This window comes from Pseudophryne corroboree, chromosome 3 (assembly GCF_028390025.1).
Source record: "Pseudophryne corroboree isolate aPseCor3 chromosome 3, aPseCor3.hap2, whole genome shotgun sequence".
Taxonomy (NCBI): domain Eukaryota; kingdom Metazoa; phylum Chordata; class Amphibia; order Anura; family Myobatrachidae; genus Pseudophryne; species Pseudophryne corroboree.
In genome coordinates, this window is record NC_086446.1 from 36881919 (window position 1) to 36901671 (window position 19753).

The 19753-nt window shown below is 42.3% G+C and overlaps 1 protein-coding gene and 1 pseudogene across 1 annotated transcript in view; both read right to left on the reverse strand.

The window, feature by feature from the left end:
• The window catches only part of LOC135057117 (uncharacterized), a 206403-nt gene that overhangs the window by 109206 nt on the left and 77444 nt on the right, over nucleotides 1-19753 (reverse strand). Inside the window, exons 5-6 of the mRNA XM_063963016.1 lie at nucleotides 11551-11808; nucleotides 9881-11054 (exon numbers count right to left, since the gene is read on the reverse strand). Of these exons, the coding sequence (XP_063819086.1) occupies nucleotides 9881-11054; nucleotides 11551-11808 (1432 nt within the window). The remainder of the gene's footprint in view (nucleotides 1-9880; nucleotides 11055-11550; nucleotides 11809-19753) is intronic.
• LOC134892819 (5S ribosomal RNA) lies at nucleotides 5121-5239 on the reverse strand (annotated as a pseudogene).

Here is a 19753-nt window from a genome sequence, read left to right on the forward strand (position 1 = left end):
TCTTGTAGCTTGTAGATAAGTCTCATGTGTGGTACAGTGTCGAATGCTTTGGCAAAATCTAAAAAGATTACATCCACCTCTTTACCCTGATCTAGGTTTGCGCTTACTGTTTCATAAAAGCCAAGTAAGTTGGTTTGACAGGATCTGTCCTTCATAAACTCATGTTGATTCCTTTTACTGACCTTATTGACTTCAAGGAACTTCTGAATACTATCTCTTAGAATACCTTCCAATACTTTCCCCACTATAGATGTAAGACTAACTGGTCTATAATTACCTGGTTCAGCTTTACTACCCTTTTTGAATATAGGCACTACTTCCGCTATACGCCAGTGTTTGGGAACCATACCTGATATTACTGAATCCTTAAAGATCAAACATAGCGGTTTTGCAAGTTCAGAATGAAGCTCCATTAGAACCCTTGGGTGAATACCATCGGGACCTGGTGACTTATTAATCTTTAAATGTTTTAATCGGTCACAGACTAATTCCTCGCTTAAATAAGTACCTATCAGTGTGATATTCTCATTATTGAGATTATGTGTTAGTCCCTGAACTGGGTCGTCTCTAATACTGTTGAAAAAAACTCATTTAGTGTGTCCGCTACGTCATTATCATTTTTGCTTAATACTCCCAACTTGTCTTTTAAAGGGCCTATACTCTCCTTCTTTAATCTCTTGCTATTAATGTATTTAAAGAATTTTGGGGGATTCACTTTGCTTTCCTTTGCTACTAGTTTTTCAGTTACTACTTTAGCAGCACTTATATCCTTTTTGCAAATTTTGTTACATTCCTTATAGTGCTGAAATGACTCTGCTTCCCCGTCAGATTCGTATTTTTTAAATGCTCGACTTTTCTTGCCCATAAATTCCCTTATGTTTTTGTTAAGCCACATTGGTTTGAATTTTATTCCTTTTTTTGCTGCTCGTAGGAATAAATTTGAGTGTATTTTTAGCTAGCAGGAATTTTAGTACCTCCCATTTCTCCCAATTTTTTTTTCCTAAAAACAAACCTTCCCTTTCAATATCCCTGAAAAATACCCTCATCTTTTCAAAATTCGCTTTGCTAAAGTTGAGTCCTAGTTGAGCCAGTATAAGGCTGTTTATGAAAACTGATATTGAATGTGTGTTAGGGTCTCCTGCCCTGTGCTGCCACGTCGTCATGGCAACCGGGAGACAAGTGCTAGTGGGGTAACCTGAGCGCAGCTGATACTCCGGTTCGGGTCTTTTGCTGTGCAGTGGTTATAGGCTCTGTGCACGGCAGGGGATCCGGTGCTGGTTTTTGTGCTCACAGTCTGTGAGGTCTGAGTGGGGCGTGGACAGCACCTGCTTTATAAGGCCTCTTTTCAGGGTAAGCAGATGCTGCTGAATCTTTGTTGGTTAGTCAGTTCATGAAAGTTAGCCAGTACTGTGTAGCTTTGTATTTGTTTGTTGCTTACTGCAAATAGGCCTGGGGATTTGGTATTACACTCTGCCAATCCAGACCTAGCAGTAAGACTGGAGTCAGTCGTTTAGCTTGCTGGGGTTCTGTTACTACTCTGTGAACTTAGCAAGTTTGTGGCTGTATTCTAAGACTTGCCTGTCTAATCCTGTCTCACTGTGCTAGGTGTCAGGGGTCAGTTTAGTGGCAGTAAGCTAAAACCTGTGCACTGCAAGTGAGAATTAGGATTGTGGAGATTCTCCTTGTGTCTATCATTCCATCTCTGACCAAGGAGTTTACTGCCACACCCGTTGGTAACCCTTTAGGGTTTTGCTGTTGCCCTTAGCAACAGCATTTCGGGTTCTCTACGTATTAAAACACAACATCTTGCTTTTTCCATCTGAGCAGTTCTAATACAAGGGAGATACCCAGTTCCTTAGCTTCTGGGCTTCTCTGTTCACTTTGTGTGTATTTTGTTACCCTATCACCTTCTGTGTACGTTATGTCATATTCCCCAGTTTGTCTGTGAGTCCATTTGTTTTGCATAACAGTTCAAACACCAGTACATTCCTGCAGACACTGGAGTGCATAACAGTTCTGACACCAGTACTTTCCTGCAGGCACTGGTGTGCATAACAATGTGACCATATTGTGGTCGCTGTTTCCTATGGGTTCCCCTACTGTAATACCTGATACCAAATCCCCATTGTTTGTTAATACCAGGTCTAAGATTGCATTGTACCTAGTTGGTTCCTCAATTAGTTGAACTAAGTAGTTATCATTATGTGTGTTTAAAAACATATTGCCCCTAACAGTATCACATGAATCGTTTTTCCAGTTTACCTCTGGATAGTTAAAATCTCCCATCACTACTATGTCTCCTACTCCTGCTGCTCTTCCAATTTGCTTTAGTAACAATTCCTCATCAGATACGTTGATACCAGGTGGCCTATAGCATACACCCAATACTAACTTTTTTATTCCTTTGTCCCCGCATGCAATTTCTACCCATAATATCTCGACAGTGTCTACAGTCCCCTCCTGAATATCTTCCCGTATATCAGGTTTTAAAAACAGCTTTACATAAACACACCCCTCCACCCTTTTTATTTAGTCTGTCTCTCCTAAACAGTGTATAGCCCTCTAGATTGACTGTCCAATCATGAGATTCGTTCCACCAAGTTTCAGTAATGCCTATAATATCATACTGTTTGCTTGCTGCAAGTATTTCTAGTTCGCCCTTTTTGCCAGTAATGCTTCTAGCGTTTACATACATACAACTAAGATACGTATTTACCCTTGCGTTAGGGACATCTTTCACCTTATGTAGCAATGATGACCTGTAATCGTCATTGGTTAGTACTTTGGTAAAATCTCTTTTAATTCCCATGTTAGTAACCTTACCGCCTGCTCTTACCCTCCCCCCAACTTCTCCCCCATTTCGTTTACTACCGCAATCCCCACTATTCTCACTGCCTGACCTGTAGTTTCTAGCTAAACCCCACCCAGGCTCCTAGTTTAAAATCTCCAACCTTCTAACCATTCTTCCCCCCAGCACCGCTGCCCCTTCCTCAGTCAGGTACAATCCGTCACGACAAAAGAGATGGCGCCTGACTGAGAAGTCCGCCCAGTGTTCCAGGAACACAAACCCCTCTTTCCTGCACCAATCCCTAAGCCACACATTTACCTCCCTAATCTCCCTCTGCCTCCCTGGACTAGCACGTGGCATGGGTAATATTTTGAAAAATATTACCTTAGATGTCCTTGCCTTAAGTTTCTTTCCTAAGTCCCTATAGTCTTTCTTAAGGACATCCCACCCTCCGCTAACTTTGTCATTGGTGCTAACGTGCACCAAGCCCGCCGGGTCTTTCCCAGCCCCTCTCAACAATCTATCTACCCGGTCCGCGATGTGCCGTACCCGAGCACCCGGGAGACAACAGACTGTACGGCGATCACAGTCCCGGTAGCAGATTGCCCTATCTGCCTTCCTGATGATAGAATCCCCTACCACCACCATCTGACTAGGTACCTCACTATCTTTTATTCCAACTGCGCCAGAGGTACCGCTCCTCTGGATGCTAGAGGGAGCAGTCTCCGCCAGCACCGTCATTTCTTCACTATCATCCTCCGATTCCTCGTCCAGTCGGGCAAATTTGTTCGGGTTTGATAGTTCGGAGATGTCTTGCCTCCCCCTCTTTTTCTTCCTTCTGTGACCCAGCTGGCTACCTGATCATCATCCTCTACTACCAGTGACCCCTCCCGCAACTCCTCCACCGTTCTGTCTAAACTTCGCTCGAGATTGTGAATCTCCCTCAGTCGCGTAACGGTTTGCTCTAGATCAGTTACCTTGGCTTCCAGGGCAACCGTTCGCACACACCTCGTGCAGATGTAATCACACTGGGCCGGTAGCTCCAGGTGTGCATACATCTTGCACGACATGCACTGAGTGAGGTCCCCAATCACAGCCCCTCCCATATTGTTTGTAAGGTCTAACTCCCTGTTACTCTCAAAGAAAAAGAAGATGCAAAAAGAGAAAGTAGAAGACAATCTCACTTGTACAATAATTAAGCTGGCTTATACTTATCTATCTTTGTGCGGTTCTTGGTCCTTCACGTTTATGCAGCCGTAGTACTCCAGTGCCCCCTCTGAGTGGGACCTCTCCTGCAGCACCGATACTCCACTTAGCAGTTGCAGTTGTTCCAGCTCACTGCACCTCCTTTTCACTCGGCTTCCAGCTCCTGCTTTTGCTGTTACCAACTCACATACACTTACAAATCCAAGCAACACTTTAAAATACAAGCCTTTACAATGAGCCCTTACAATTTTATCTCAAAATATTTTACCCTATTTTACCATTTATAGAGGCACTCGGAAAGGTTGCCCACTTTCGTCTCTGTTATTCACATTAGTTTTGGAACCTTTCGCCATCTCTCTTCACTCCAACACCCTATTCCGTAGCATTTGTTTAGGTAACCAAGAATTGAAGAAGTCTCTCTTTGTGGATGACATGCTACTTTTTGTATCCAACCCTACTGTTTCCATCCCTGCTATATTAAACAAAATTTTTGCTCTTTTGCAAGATATAAAACTAATTGTCAAAAATCTGAGGTCCTCCCACTTACATGGCCTGATTTACTTCTAAAGGTTGTTTTGCAAAGAAGCAAAAGAAAGACTGTTTGGTATTTCTCTCTGGGGCACACTTTATTTAAATTAACTGGATGACGAAGTTATGAAACCGTGGAATGTATATGAAGCATTAAAACTTTTAATTTATTCTACAGACGAAAAGAATACTAAAGTATTAAAAGGAAAAAATTAGTTAATTAACCATATGAGAAAAAACATTGCTGCATAAATCAGCGAAATAGGTTAAAACAAGTATTAAATAGCATATATAGAAGACGATATAATGATATGTCACTCGCCTATTAAAAGTGGGTGACAAAAAGTTTGTCTGTACACCCACTGGATTATAAGCGAGTATTACTGTTAGACATTTGTCCAGTGCGAAAATAGAAATTCTTGTTATCTCTATGAATTTATGATTAGATATACACATGTATATTTCATATAAGAGATACAAGAAAAAAACGGCTTTAATATTACCGGACTCCTTTTTGAGTGGTCAGCTATAATGCGTATTCTGCAATGTTAGCTTGCAAATTAGTTTTGCTGGTCAATGAAAGGCATGTACCTTAATGGGACTACAGTACCCAGTATTCCCAGAGGGTCACCCTTTCTGGTACTGACCGGGCCCAGTGCTGCTTGGCTTCCAAGATCAGATGAGATCGGGCAGATCCAGCATGGTATGACTGTAGTAGATATGGTAAATACCTCTCAGCATAGAGAATGGCTGCTACTTTTAGCAAATTGTGGTTCTGTGATCAGAAATGTTGAGTTAACAATAGCCAATTATTGGCCCTAAAGGAAAACTCCCGTGGTTTTCAAGGGAACCAAAATATGGAGAGATTGTTCACTGATGAAATCCTCCACGTTAGAATTGTAATAGGAATACAAGAATCACCTCGAACGAATTAAGGTGAGGCAATTAGAATACTGGTATGTCAAAAATTAATTGATGTGATGGAATTATAATAAACAATCTTGCGAAATACCATATACTGAATCTTGTATAAGGATTGACATAAATTGTTGTGTGAAGCTGTCTAAGCAGCACCCTATCTCATTGTAACGAGATGCAGTTATTTTAAATAGTTTCCACGATAAACGATTGCGAAGTATAAAGTGAATAATGATTCGTGTAACTATGTAACAATACCCTTAGAATACACCACTAGGGCTGCAAAGGCAGCTGACTGTTCAATCATATAAACAAATTGACATAGGATGTTGCAAAAAAAATGTCTAGGCAGCACTGTGTCTAAATGAAGACAGATACAATTGTTTTTAAATATACCACATAAGTTGCAAGGAGCAGCTGACTTCTATCACTGCAAGATACAAATATTTGTATATAGTTGTCACAGTAACACAATGCAGACAGATACATTTGTTTTTAGATAGACCACATAGGCTGCAAGAAGCAGCTGACTTCTATCGCTGAAAGATACAAATATTTGTATATAGTTGTCACAATAACAAATTGCTGAGAATACTGCAGAAATGCTGACTCAAATCTCAACATATGACTTTTTGAGAAATTCAATATTAGAACCAGCACTTACACTGCGAAAGCAGCTGATGTTCTATTTACAAATAAATTGCATAAAGTATCCAATTCTGTTTGACAAAATAATCACAGTTAATGAGAACAGAGTATTTGAAAATAGGCGCTGCTCTAATAATAAATGGGTGAAAGCTCTCCTACAGACGGAATGCCTGAGGTCAAGAATAATTGCCTGACTGTATTGGTGGAGTTAGTGATAAAAATAATAATTCATTATTGGGGTAATTACACACTTAATTGTTGCACCAATAGAATGACAGCTGACAATACAATTCCCTGCATTAGATAAGTGCCATGTATCTGTGCATCGTAACCAAGGGTTTAATATTTGCACTCATTGACAGCTGAAAAAACGGTTACCCTGCAAAGGGTGAATACCCTGTATGGGTGTGAGTTAATCAGGGAAGCGTCAGGCAATTGGTGTTACCGGCTTATGTGTTGCCAGGGAACCGGTCTGTGCTTCATGCACAGAGTGGGGGCAGCTTCTCCCTTGTAATTGCACTGGGCACACAGGGAGAGAGCTGACCAGGAGAGCTTAAGTCCGCTGCAGGGAGCGGTGTTATACTTGCGGCGTGTGCTGGAAGGAGTCCGCCCGTCGGAGCCCCATTGCCGAGGTCCCGGAAGTCGGGTGCCGGACCGGAAGTGACGCTCGTTTCGCTGGGAGGAGCTTGTTCACAGACTTCTGATGAAACAGCCCCGGTGTTAGAGGCTGAGAAACGCGTCAAGCATCCCGCCCGACGTCTTATCCGGCATCCTGGGTGTTCAACATTCAATACACCCGCAGCACATTCAGCGGTTCCCACTACGGAAGCACGAGCGCACGGCTCCTGACTTTGATCAGCCGCGAACTGCTCTCTGGTCTTGATTAGCCACGCTCTGAAGTGACTCCGTGAAGCGCAGCCTTCAACAGTGTGACCGACACCTTCTGCTGTGCCGCTGTTTAGCGGTAAGGGCAGCCGGCGCCCACTACAGGAAAGGTACCAAAAGGAAACTTCATTCATTTAAAAGTCGGGTAAGCTTTATCACATGAGACTGCACAATCAGTGATTCAGCCAAATTATCACTGCATATTTATGGAAATTTGCATAATTAAGCTACCCACAGAAAGTCTGCCGTGATCTGGATAAGACTGTAACATACAAGCTGATTAACATTATATAACGCTTCACTGTGGATGGACTTCCCAAACATTATCTAAGGAACCCATATGAATCAATTAGCCCATGCATGGAGCTTAACCTTTTAAGTACTAGTATATTATAATTGCTGCAGCATCTATTGGAAATTAAGTGGTTATGTTCCTCTTAAGGGTGACTATTTGGAATTATTAAATGGTTGGTGTACACTGTATGTTGAACATTCCAGGATAAGCGGTTTATTTTATTGAGATTGTGTCAATTATTTTTAATAATAAATCTTATTAGACTGTTCAATGGTAGCGCTTCTCTGAGTATTTATTGTTCACAGAATCGTCTGATCTGTGAGCCCTCCGTGTGTTTCTTAACAGACACTGCAGCCAATCTCCTTGCTGATCGACTTGATTGACGTGTAAATTAACCTATGGATAGCCAGAAACGGAGCCACTATTATGATGGCATGCTGGGGTTCTAATTACTGAAGGTGCAGAGACAATAGAACTAATGGATGTAATTATACTGAAATGCAAAGCTGGTGTGAATTATCTTAAGCATTACAATGGCATGATTCAGTTAGGAAGGTAAACAATAAAAAAGATTAGGAAAGGTAAGAGAATTTTTGTTGCAATTATAATATGATAAAATTACTAATGGGTGTCAAACTTATTCTATATAAGGCATGGTTTTGTGGAACTTCCATGTGAGATATAAACAATGATAATAAAGGATGGATAATAATTGATAATAAATAGTGATAATTAATGAATAATGAAAAAAATGAAAGAAATGATGAATGAAGAAATGTAAAAATAAAAAAATATGGAAAAATAAAGAGTAAGAAAAATATAAAGAATTAATTAAGATATTGGTGGCTGAAGGAAAGAGAAAGGGCAAAGTTGTTGCTGGGCGCTGTTATTCTGTGATGATAGAGAAAGTGTGGGATTGATAGAGAGAAATATAAAATTATTTTATTTTTATTTTGTCTACCCGGACCGTGTAAAGATGGTGCTGCTGTGCAATGGAAAGAGGAGGGGGTTAATAAGGGGGGAGAGAGTGGGGGAGGGGGGGCACGAGTGAGTGGGGGGGGGGGGTGGACACTAGTGAACGTCGTGTGAAGCATGTGGTATAGTTAAAAAGATAATGATGGAAAAAGGGGGGGAAGAGGGGGTTTTTGAAGGGAAAGGTGAATGGGGGGGAAGGGGGGGAAGGTGTGAGGATGAAAAAAAAATTTGGATGATGAAAAGTGTTATAAGGAGAAGGTGACTGTTGGATGGAATTATGAATGTATGATAGGTTAGTGCAAAGTGAGTGGAACCGATGTGAGTGAATAAATGACTGATGAATGTGGAATGGTGAGGAAAAGAAAGCATTGTGTAGGGTGTTGGCTAAAAAAACTTGAAGTGGTGTGAGTTGATGGGAATGAAGTGTTGAAATGAGAAAAATTATGTAATGTGAAACATTGGAAGTGAGGTGTTGTATTGCAAAAAGACGGTGATCTAAACTTTGGATGAAGGAGGTGGGGGGAAGGAGGGAGTGAGTAATGAAAACAGAAATGGCAGAGAAAAAGGGGGAAGAGAAGCTGGATTGACTATTGATTGCAAAATTGTTACTCAAGAAAAACACTGTAATTGATATGTTCATTAAGACCATTGGGAGCTACTGTTCCAAGTTTAAATGTCCATTCACTTTCCTTCTTTAACAAGGTTCTTGTTATATTGCCACCCCTGATGCCTAATTTGATCTGTTGTAGACCAAATATTTGAAGGTCCTTGGGTGAGCCTGCATGATGTTGAAGGAAGTGTTTGGCCACTGTAAGTCTGTTTGTGTTACATTTTGTGCAGTCTGTTTACATTAGGTGAGTTGTTGGCTTTTCACTAGATCCCACATAGGATTGCTTCAAGAGCCATTGCTTGAGCATGCGGGTAGTCATGCCCACATATTTTTTATCCCGGGACAAGTGAGACAATAGACCACATTGGTGCTTTTACAACTGAAATAATTCATGATTTTTATTTGGTGTTGAATTTGTCGACTATGTCTGGACTTCTGGAAATATGAGGACAAACCTTTCATTCTCCACAGGGATAGGTCCCCGTGATGGAGGGATTTCTTATCGCTTGTGATGTATAGTGGCTTTGAACCAACTGATCTGACAAATTGGGCGAACGTTTCCAGCTCATATCGACTGTGTTATTTAATCTCGTCGCTAGGTCGCTATCAGAAAGTAGTACTGGCCAATGTCTTTGGATGATCCCTTTGATGTCTCTCCATTCCTCACAAAATGTACCTAAGAATCTAAGAACATTGTCCTCTTTGAGGGAAGGCTTCTGATGGAATACCAGGGACACTCTCGGAATTTCTTGAAGGGATTTTTTAGATCTTTTGATGAGTCTTGAGCTGTAGCCTCGTTCTTTGAGTCTGTTGGTGAGGTCTTTACATTTCTCCTGGTAAACCTCCTTGCTTGAGCAATTTCTTTTGAGTCAAAGAAATTCCCCTTTGGGGATGTTTTGAATGGTGGGTGGAAAATGGGAACTTTGTTGATGTAAAAGGGAATTGGTAGCTGTTTTCTTTCTGTAAAGTTCTGTAGCGAGTATGTTGTCTCTTCCCTTGTAAATTCTAAGATCCAGGAAGGAAATACTTTCCTTGCTCTGCTCGTATGTGAATCTGAGGTTGAGAGTGTTATTGTTCAGAAAAATTAATAATTGAGAAAGTTCTTCTTGTGACCCCTCCCAAATCATGAGAATATCGTCAATATATCGAGTCCAAAGGACGATGTGCTGAGTGAAATGATCTTGGTCTTCATGAAAGACGACTTCCTGCTCCCACCAACCCAGGAAGAGGTTAGCATATGTGGGGGCACAGGCCGCCCCCATAGCTGTACCTCTTTCCTTGGTGTAGAAGAGATTGTTGAACGTAAAGTAATTTTTACATAGGCCAAAGTCTAGAAGAATTAAGAGGAATTCATGGAAGTCATCCATTCCTTTGGTCTGTAGGAAGTATCTGACTGCTTTTATACCAAGGTCATGGTCGATGCTTGTGTAAAGAGCTTCAACATCAAGGCTTACCCGGAGATGTGTATCTTCCAAGGATATGTTCTCGATTTTTCTTAGTACGTCTGTAGTGTTTCGGGTGTAAGAAGGTAGATTAGTTACAAGTTCTTTCAGATGGATCTCTAAAAATATACAGGCCTTCTCCAATAGTCCTCCATTACCTGAAACAATAGGGCGTCCTGGTGGTTTCAGTAGATTTTTATGTATCTTGGGTAACAAGTAGAAAGTTGGTACTCTGGGGTTGTGGATTTTAAGAAAATCATATTCTGCTTGCGTTATCGTACCCTGGTGCCTGGCTTCCTCAATGATCCTCATATATTGCACCGTCAGATTTTGCGTTGGATCAAACAGACTCTTACTGTAGCAGTTGGTATCATTAAGCTGTCTTTTAGCCTCTTTTTCATACAGATCTTTCGGCCATAGGACCACATTGCCCCCTTTATCCGACTGTTTAATTATTGTATCTTGCCAGGATTTTATTTCTTTAAGGGCATGTCTAGCTTGAGGGGACAGATTTCCTGTAGTTCTAAACCTCCTTTTCCTTATGTACAGTTTGTCTAGATCTTTGGATACCAAATTAATAAAGGTTCTTACCTCTGGGCAGGTGGTGTCATTAGGGAAAAACGTTGATTTTTTTCTACAGATCTGTCGTTGAGTATGAGTGCTCTTTGTTGTTGCTGAATCAAGTAGTTCTTCCAGGTTATTCAGTGCTTCTAATTCCTCAGGCGATTCAATAGTCGGTATGGAGGGGGTAATTTCATTCTGTGATATTCTTGGTTGGCATAGAATTTTGTAAGTAAAAGTTTGCGTCCAAAGAGATTAAGGTCTGTCTGCCATTGAAACCTATCAAATTTCTTGGTTGGAGAAAAGGCGAGTCCTTTTTCCAAAACTTCTTTATGTGTGTTTGAGAGGGTGTGAGTTGAGAGGTTTATTATTTGGAGACAATCAGATTTCAGTATTGCTTCCGATTCCTCCATACGGGGTATCTGTTTGGAGAGGGGGAGCCCCATCTTCCTCTTGCTTCTTCTGGTTTTTCTTTTCCTTGTTTCAAACGGCCTCGAGACCGGCCGGTTTGATCTAAAAAATGAGCTGATGCAGTATGTTGAATTCTTGCAGATGAGTGATTCCTCCGATCTATATTTGGTTCTTCTAAGTCCTCTGAGCTGGATAATTCAACCTCTGAAGAAGAGGGGGTCCCTTGGTAGTTCGAGGGATTATCACGCCTGACGGGTCTTGTCCACTTGAATATCCTCCCTACGTTGAAGTCTCTTTTGTCCCTGGAAAATGTATTCCTCTTCCGTTCAATGATGGTATTCTCATATATGTCCAATTCTTTTTTCAACTTTTCAAAGGATGTTTGGAAATTGATGTACTGTTCCCACTTTTCCAATGCCTTACTAGTCTTTTCGATTTCCCTAGTGCAACCTTCCAAGACCAAATTATTGTGTTTGATAAGTATCTGCATTAGTTCCTGTGAGCACTTGAGTAGGCTATTCTCCCATTCTTGGCTGAGTATCTGTATGCAATTCAAAGGAGGGAAATAGTTTAGGTCTTAGACCTCGTGGTGTGATTTTTTGTTTGCAGTAGTTCTCTAAACTCGTCAAGTCCCAATTGGTTCTAGTTTGTCTCTGTAGCGTATATTTTAGCTTAATGAGATCCTCCACCCAGGTTCATTCTGAGTCATTGGGGGCCACCTCTGTGGGGAAGATACTGTTCCAAGTCTTCAGTCCTGCGTTTTGTATTGAGTTCGTTCTTGAGGCTGAAACTCATAATGAAAAAGCAGACTAATGCTGTTTAAAAAAGTGTTTTATCAAGAGAGTATCTCTATAGAGATTGCTGACTAGTTATCCAAGGTATGTTTGAATTAAATGTCTTTATAACCGGTTGGCTAGTTATCCGAAGCTGACTGCACACGTGAGGGTTTGAAATATGTGAAAAAGAATCTTTCCGTGCTAGATTCCATTAACTGAGAAAGATCTCAGTGACACAAACTATACTGGGTGGGTTTTTTTTGGAGTCTGCACTGGACCAGATTGTACATTACTTGATAGAAAAATATAATACCAATGAAAAAAGACATTTCAAATTTCAATTTAGACCAACATAAAGCTGCCAATTTTGCCTAAAAAGGCTTTTGGGGCAGAACAGGGTTGGTGGTGCTCCCGGACATTACTTCAGAATGTGTAAATTTATCTAAATGGAAATAATTTTTATTACTTCATTTATAAAATATATTCTGCCAACTTCTCTGTGGTCATTGATAGGACTTAAACCAGTCTACTTTGCACTGGATGAATCTGTCTCTGTTATTGATAGGAACACATATTTTGTTTCCTAAACTTGCTTATTCTTTACAAATGCTCCTTCTGGTGCTTTCAAGAGTCAGAGGACCTAGAGGAGGCTATTTGAATTATTAATAGAGCTCAACAAATATACCTGAGATTTATGTAGAAAGATACTTTTTTAATAAGAACATGAAGAGAAATGGAGAAGTTGCATCACCCATTCTGCTAGATAGCCAAGACCAAGGAGCATTAGATATACTAAATGAACTCTGCACTGAACAAGAACCTACCCAAGATATTGTTTATGATGTGAATTCTACTAAATCCAGATTTAAAAATAAATCCGAATTCTATCCGACCCAACACAAAACTGGTTATATTGAAACTTTGCATGCGGCTACTCTTAGTGATTTTAGAAAATGATGTACCTCTACCAATAAATATAAACAAAAGTATAATTTACACCCAAATGAAAGAAAAGCACTTAAAACCCTAAAGGATGATAATTCGATCATAATAAAGACAGCGGATAAGGGCGGCAGCGTAGTTATACAAGACAAGAATGACTACATCAGTGATGCCACTAGACAAATGAATAATTCCAAGTTCTACACCATACTTCCCAAAGATCCTACAGTGGAACATATGAGTTAACTAAAAAGTTTACTTGATGATGTACTACAAAAGGGGATGGTGTCCAAGAACAAATAATTTTTTGTTTAATTCACTAAAATCCTCACATACTATCACTTACCTAAAATACACAAATCTTTCTTCACCTCTTGGGCATCCTATAATTTCTGAAGTGGGATCCCTAACCACAAATTTATCTGCATTTTTTGGGCGGAATTCAAATGTTTTATTGCCCCCGATCTGCCGTCTAAAATGACTGGAGATCGCGGGGCAATATTCTACTGACCCCCGTTATCGCACTGATTGCACCCATAAGAGACGGGATTAGCCGCGTCAAGCAGCTAAACCCGACTAAAATCATCGGCGCGATCGTGAAAAGTCCCATTTGGGCATCCAAACGGGTCACTTTTCATGCATTTCAGCTCACCACCGTAAGGGGTGGCGAGCTAAAATACTGATATCACACCCATCAACAGCAACATCTGAATACTGCTGGCGGGCGCGATGGGGGCGGGAGGGGAGGACGGAAATTTTGAATCCAGCCCCTTGACTCATTTTTACATCCTCACGTTTTTTTAAAATCGTATACTAGACTTTACTCCCTTTATCAACCATATTAAAGACATCAAATGGAAAACTGATTATGTACATTTGACTTGTGATGTTGAGTCTCTATATATGAATATACCACACATAGGAGGCATTAATGCACTTAAGAATTATTTGAGTCCTGATAATTTACCTTTAGCAGTGTAACTTTATTCTTGATTCCATTCAATTTATATTCACACACACAACTATTTCACTTTAGATTTCAAATTGTATTTACAGAAGCACAGTAGCGCCATGGGCACCAGATTCACCCCAAGTTTTGCAAACCTATATATGGGACTCTTTGAACAGACTTACGTCTGGGTGGGACCCTTTGGGGCGAATCTGGTGACTTATGGTCGGTACATTGATGACATGTTCTTTATTTGGGAAGGTGATGGGTTTTCCACACAATCGTTTATTCATTATTTAAATGACAACACTTTTGGTTTGACATTTATGAACACTAAGCACCCCACAATAATTAGATTCTTGGACATTGCCCTCCAAGTAAAAGGGAACAGTTTGGTTATCTACACACAAAAAAAAGATGTCGATTGCAGTAAGTTTCTTAACTTTAATAGCTGTCGTTACAAACCCTGGCTATTGAATACTCCAAAGAGCCAATACCTAAGAATCAGGCGGAATTGTTCAAAAGATACACTATTTATACAACAAGCTGATGACCTGACAGAGGAATTTGTTGCACAGGGATATCCAAGAGGCCTTTTGAAAAAAGCATTAAAAGAACCTCTAAATACAAATCATAATTTATTCTGTATCCAAAATGCAAAAATGAATCAAGTCCAAGAAAATTTAGGCCCTATTTTTATCTCAAAGTTTAATACACAAATTAAATTATTTAAAAAAAAATCTTTATTAAAACATGATAATGTGCTTGTGAACTGCATAGAACAACAACTAAGAATAATTTAAAAAAAACCAAGTAATCTTAAGAATGTACTGGCTCCAAGTCACTTTAAAGCAGGGCTGGCCAAACCAGTCCTCGAGTTCTACCAACAGTACACATTTACCAGACCACCTAGCTGGTGCACAGGTGTAGTCATTACTAATTAGGATGTGCTGCATTCATTCCTAACTGACCATTCTACAGATCTCTATGAAGGCTAAAATAGGATATTAAATACCTACCGGTAAATCCTTTTCTCGTAGTCCATAAGGGATATTGGGGACACATTAGTATAATGGGTATAGACTGGGTCCTAAGGAGCCAGGGCACTTTACACTTCTTCAACTGGGTGTGCTGGCTCCTCCCCTCTATGCTACCTCCTACAGGCAGTTATAGGTAAAACAGTGTCCGAAGGAGAAATTACATACGTGAGAGAAGGAACATAACAATAAGTGTGGTCAGTATTACACACCAGTACACCATAACATAGACTGGCCAGCAACACCTGGCAACATAAACGGCAACAGCTGAACAGGTAACACATAACAGAGAACCTGCAGAAAAAGTCACCGCACAGAGGAGGGCGCCCAATATCCCTTATGGACTATGAGAAAAGGATTTACCGATAGGTATTTAAAATCCTATTTTTTCTAGCATCCATAAGGGATATTGGGGACACATTAGTACGATGGGGATGTCCCTAAGCTTTCAGAATGGGCGGGAACATGCCCAAACTGGGTATCGAACTTGTAGAACTTCACAAAGATGTTCTTCCCCAACCAGGTAGCCGCTCGGCAGAGTTGCAGGGCCGAGACTCCACGGGCAGCTGCCCAGGAAGACCCCACCGATCTTGTAGAGTGGGCCTTCAGAAACTGTGGAACAGGTAAGGCTGCCGACACATAGGCCTGATGGATAGTAAGCCAAAGCCAACGAGCAATGGACTGCTTAGAAGCAGGGCAACCCTTTTTCTGTGCATCATACCGCACAAACAAGGAATCCGTCTTTCTGATCCGAGCCGTCCTCTTGACATAGATCTTCAAGGCTCGCACCACATCCATTGACTCCGGAGGGGCAGAAGTGCCAGAACTGGATGGGTTCACAATAGTTCGATTCAAGTGAAACACGGAGACTACCTTCGGAAGGAGCTGCTGTCTAGTCATGAGCTCCGCTCTGTTCTCGTAAAAGACCAAGTAAGGACTTTTACACGATAAGTCCCCCAATTCCGAGACACGCCTAGCAGAAGCCAGGGCCAGTAACATCACTGTCTTCCACATGAGGTACTAGTCTACCACCATCATCAGAGGTTCAAACCAGGAGGACTGCAGAAATCTTAACACCACATCCAAATCCCAAGATGCTGTAGGCGGCACAAACGGAGGTTGTATGTGAAGCACCCCTTGCAAGAAGGTCTGAACTTCAGGCAGCATAGCCAACTTCGTTTGGAAGAAGATTGAAAGAGCTGAAATCTGGAACTTAATGAATCCCAGATGTAAGCCTTTATCCACTCCAGCCTGCAGGAAATGAAGGAATCTTCCCAAGTGGAATGCAGCAAATGTATAAGTGCATTCCTCGCACCAGGAGACATATCTCCACCAGATATGATGATAGTGTTTTGACGTGACAGGTTTCCTGGCTTGCACCATAGTGGCAATGACCTTTTTGGAAAGTCCCTTGTGAGCTAGGATGTTCCGCTGAACTTCCATGCCGTCAAACGAAGCCGCCGTAAGTCCGAGCAGACGAACGGACCCTGCTGAAGATCCCTTCTTACTGGCAGAGGCCTAGGGTCTACTATGGACATGCCCAGAAGATCCACGTACCACACTCCCCGGGGCAAGCAGAATTGCTTGTACTCCGTGATGCGGGATCCTCTTGAGTACCTTTGGGATTAATGGAATCGGAGGAAATCCGTAGACCAGCTGGTAAGGCCAAGGCAACGTCAGTGCATCCACTGCGCACGCCTGAGGGTCTCTGGTTCACGAGCAATAGCAGCGAAGTTTCTTGTTGAGACGAGACGCCATCATGTCGATCTGGGGGCAACCCCACCTGTTGTTGATCTGTTGAAACACCTGAGGGTGTAGGCACTTGCGTCACAAGGTGGGTGTGGTCTGCACCCAGGTGTTACCCACTGATGGGTGACACCAAAGTACCGGCTCCTGCTCAGTGGCAGGAGCCGGGTGCTGCACTAGATCATAACATGCTGCAACCCAGTTCCTGTCACAGTGCAGAAGCCAGCACTGCAGATGCATCAGTCTCCGGGGGAAGCCCACATCACCCGGCCCCACAATGTGCCGAAAACGGGGTCAGGACGCAAAGCCATGCCCCTGCCACGAAGTCACGCCCCCTTTCACCTTCAGCTGTACCAGGTGTTTTGCAAGTAAGTAACGCCTCTGCGTGTAGGCCCCACTCCTCTGGGTGGAGATCGTGGTGACTCAGGAAGTCTGCTTCCCAGTTGTCCACTGCTGGAATGAATATTGCAGGCAGTGCTCTTGCATTTCTTTCCGCCCAGAGGAGTATTCTTGATATTTCTCGCATGCAGGCCCGGTTTTTTGTCGCTCCTTGTCGATTGATGTACGCCACAGCTGTGGCATTGTCCAACTGTACCTGAATTGCCTGATCCTGGAGCAGAAGTGAGGACTGAATCAGAGCATTGTAGATAGCCCAAAGTTCCAGGATGTTGATCGGAAGTAGGGCCTCTTGGGCAGACCACCAGGGACACTAGGAATTCCTGTTGTTCTAGGCCTGCGATCACTGCTATCAAAGTTTCCATCTTGAATTTGAAAACCTTTAGGTAAGGATTCAAGTACTTCAGATTCAAAATGGGCCTCATAGACCCGTCTGGTTTTGGCACTACGAACAGACTGGAGTCGTAACCTTATCCTTGCTGTAGCAGGGGTACTGGAACAATGACTTGGGGCTGGACTAACTTTGTGATAGCCAGTAGTAGCGTAACACACATATTTTCCACAGCTGGATTAGAAAAATTGTTGGGGAGGAGCACCGTCGAACTCCAGCTTGTAACCCTGAGAAATAAGGTCCCTTACCCAGGCGCCTTGGCAGGAACTTTCCCAGATGTGGCTGAAGTGACGTAACCAAGCTCTCACCTTGAGATCCTCCCGGAGTGGGCGGGCACCGTCATACTGAGGATGTTGCGGAAGCTGAACTGGTGCTCTGTTCCTGAGAGCAAGCAACGGCTAGTTTCTTAGGTTTACCTCTGGTGCCTCTAGCTGCATTGGATGCACCTCTGGCCCTAGATTGAAATCTGGTGGACTGAAAGGACTGAGTAGACAGTCCCGGCTAGTTACGTTTAGCAGGAGGAGCCCCGGGGGAAGAAACGTGGATTTCCCAGCAGTAACTTTTTAGATCCATGCGCCCAATTCGCATCCAAAGAGCCATTCACCTGTAAAGGTAAGAGATTCCACATTGCGTTTGGAGTCAGCGTCTGCAATCCACTGACGCAATCATACGGCTCTGCGTGCTGACACAGCCATAGCAGTGGTCCTTGCATTAATATTGCCAGTCTCTTTTAGGGAGTCACAGAGAACTCTTGCCATGTCCTGAATGTGTTTTAGGGAAGTTACCGTAGTAACCAGGGTCATGTCACCCGAGAGACCCTCCTGAATTTGAGTAGCCCAGGAATGAATTGCATGCGTCATCCAGCAACCTGCAATTGTTTATGTATTTTTATTTTTTACCAGTTATTTTATATAGCGCACATATATTCCGCAGCGCTGTACAGAGAATATTTTGGCCATTCGCATCAGTCCCTGCCCCAGTGGAGCTTACAATCTATATTCCCTGCCACATGTAAACGCACACACATTCACACTAGGGTTAATTTTGTTGGGAGCCAATTAACCTACCTGTATATTTTTTGGATTGTGGGAGGAAACCCGCGCGATTACTGGGAGAATATACAAACTCCACACAGTTAGGGCCATGGTGGCAATTGAACATATGACCTCAGTGCTGTGAGGCAGTAATGCTAACCATTACACCATCCGTACTGCAATGACCAGTCTTTGAGATACACCTACAGCAATGTAGATAGATTTCAGTGTGGTCTCAATTTTTCTATCCCCCGGGTCTTTTACTGTAAAGGAGCCCGGAGTCGGGAGTACCGCCTTCTAAGAGAGGCGAGAGACGGAGACATCTACAGCTGGAGATTCTTCCAAGAACTTTCTGCCCTCCTGGGCAAAGGGGAATGTATGCAAAAACCGTTTTGACACCTGATATTTCTTATCTGGATGTTTTCAGACTAGCTTAAATAAATCATCTAATTCTTTAGAGTGAAGAAATGTGACAGCCAGTTTGTCTTGAGGGAGCTTCAGCACATCCCTTATAGCTAAAATGAGGGGTTCAATACCCTGTGTATGAGTGAAATCCCCACTTATGGAATCAACATCATCCTGTATATCATCCGTATCTGATAGAAGTGCAGGTAAAGCACGTTTATGTGGACCTGCAGTAGATAGAGGGATGGGGAACATCAGCCCTGGCAGCTAGATCTGCTACTGCTTGTTGCAGTTCTTGTTTTGTTGGCATTTGCAGTGAGCGGAGATGACATATCAGACATCATAGTTTTGATTGCACCCAGCCAGGAAACCTCGTGACCCTCCATACGTTCTCCTCAACATTTTGTGAGGACTGACTACACTGCTCACATGAAATGGAACCAACTGGGAGTGGGGACAATCTGGTTACACACACTGCATACAGCAACTTGTGTTTTACCATGATGAAAAGTAACACAACAATACACATATAACACAGACCATTGTTCAATGCAAGCCTGCCCTATTGCATGTGAGAAAAGACACAGAGAATGCACCAGCACACCCACACCAGAGAGCCCCAGTGAGGCTGTCAGCGTTTTTATATCAGCGAAAACTGATTGTTTACAACGGTTCCCTCTTTAGGAATAAGTAATGTGCACAAATAACGGCTCTTCCCCTAAACTACACACAGTACCAGTAATCTAGAGTCCAGAGGAGCTGTATTAGGCTGCTGCTGCTTATGCAGAGGAAGGCACCAAAATGCCGCTA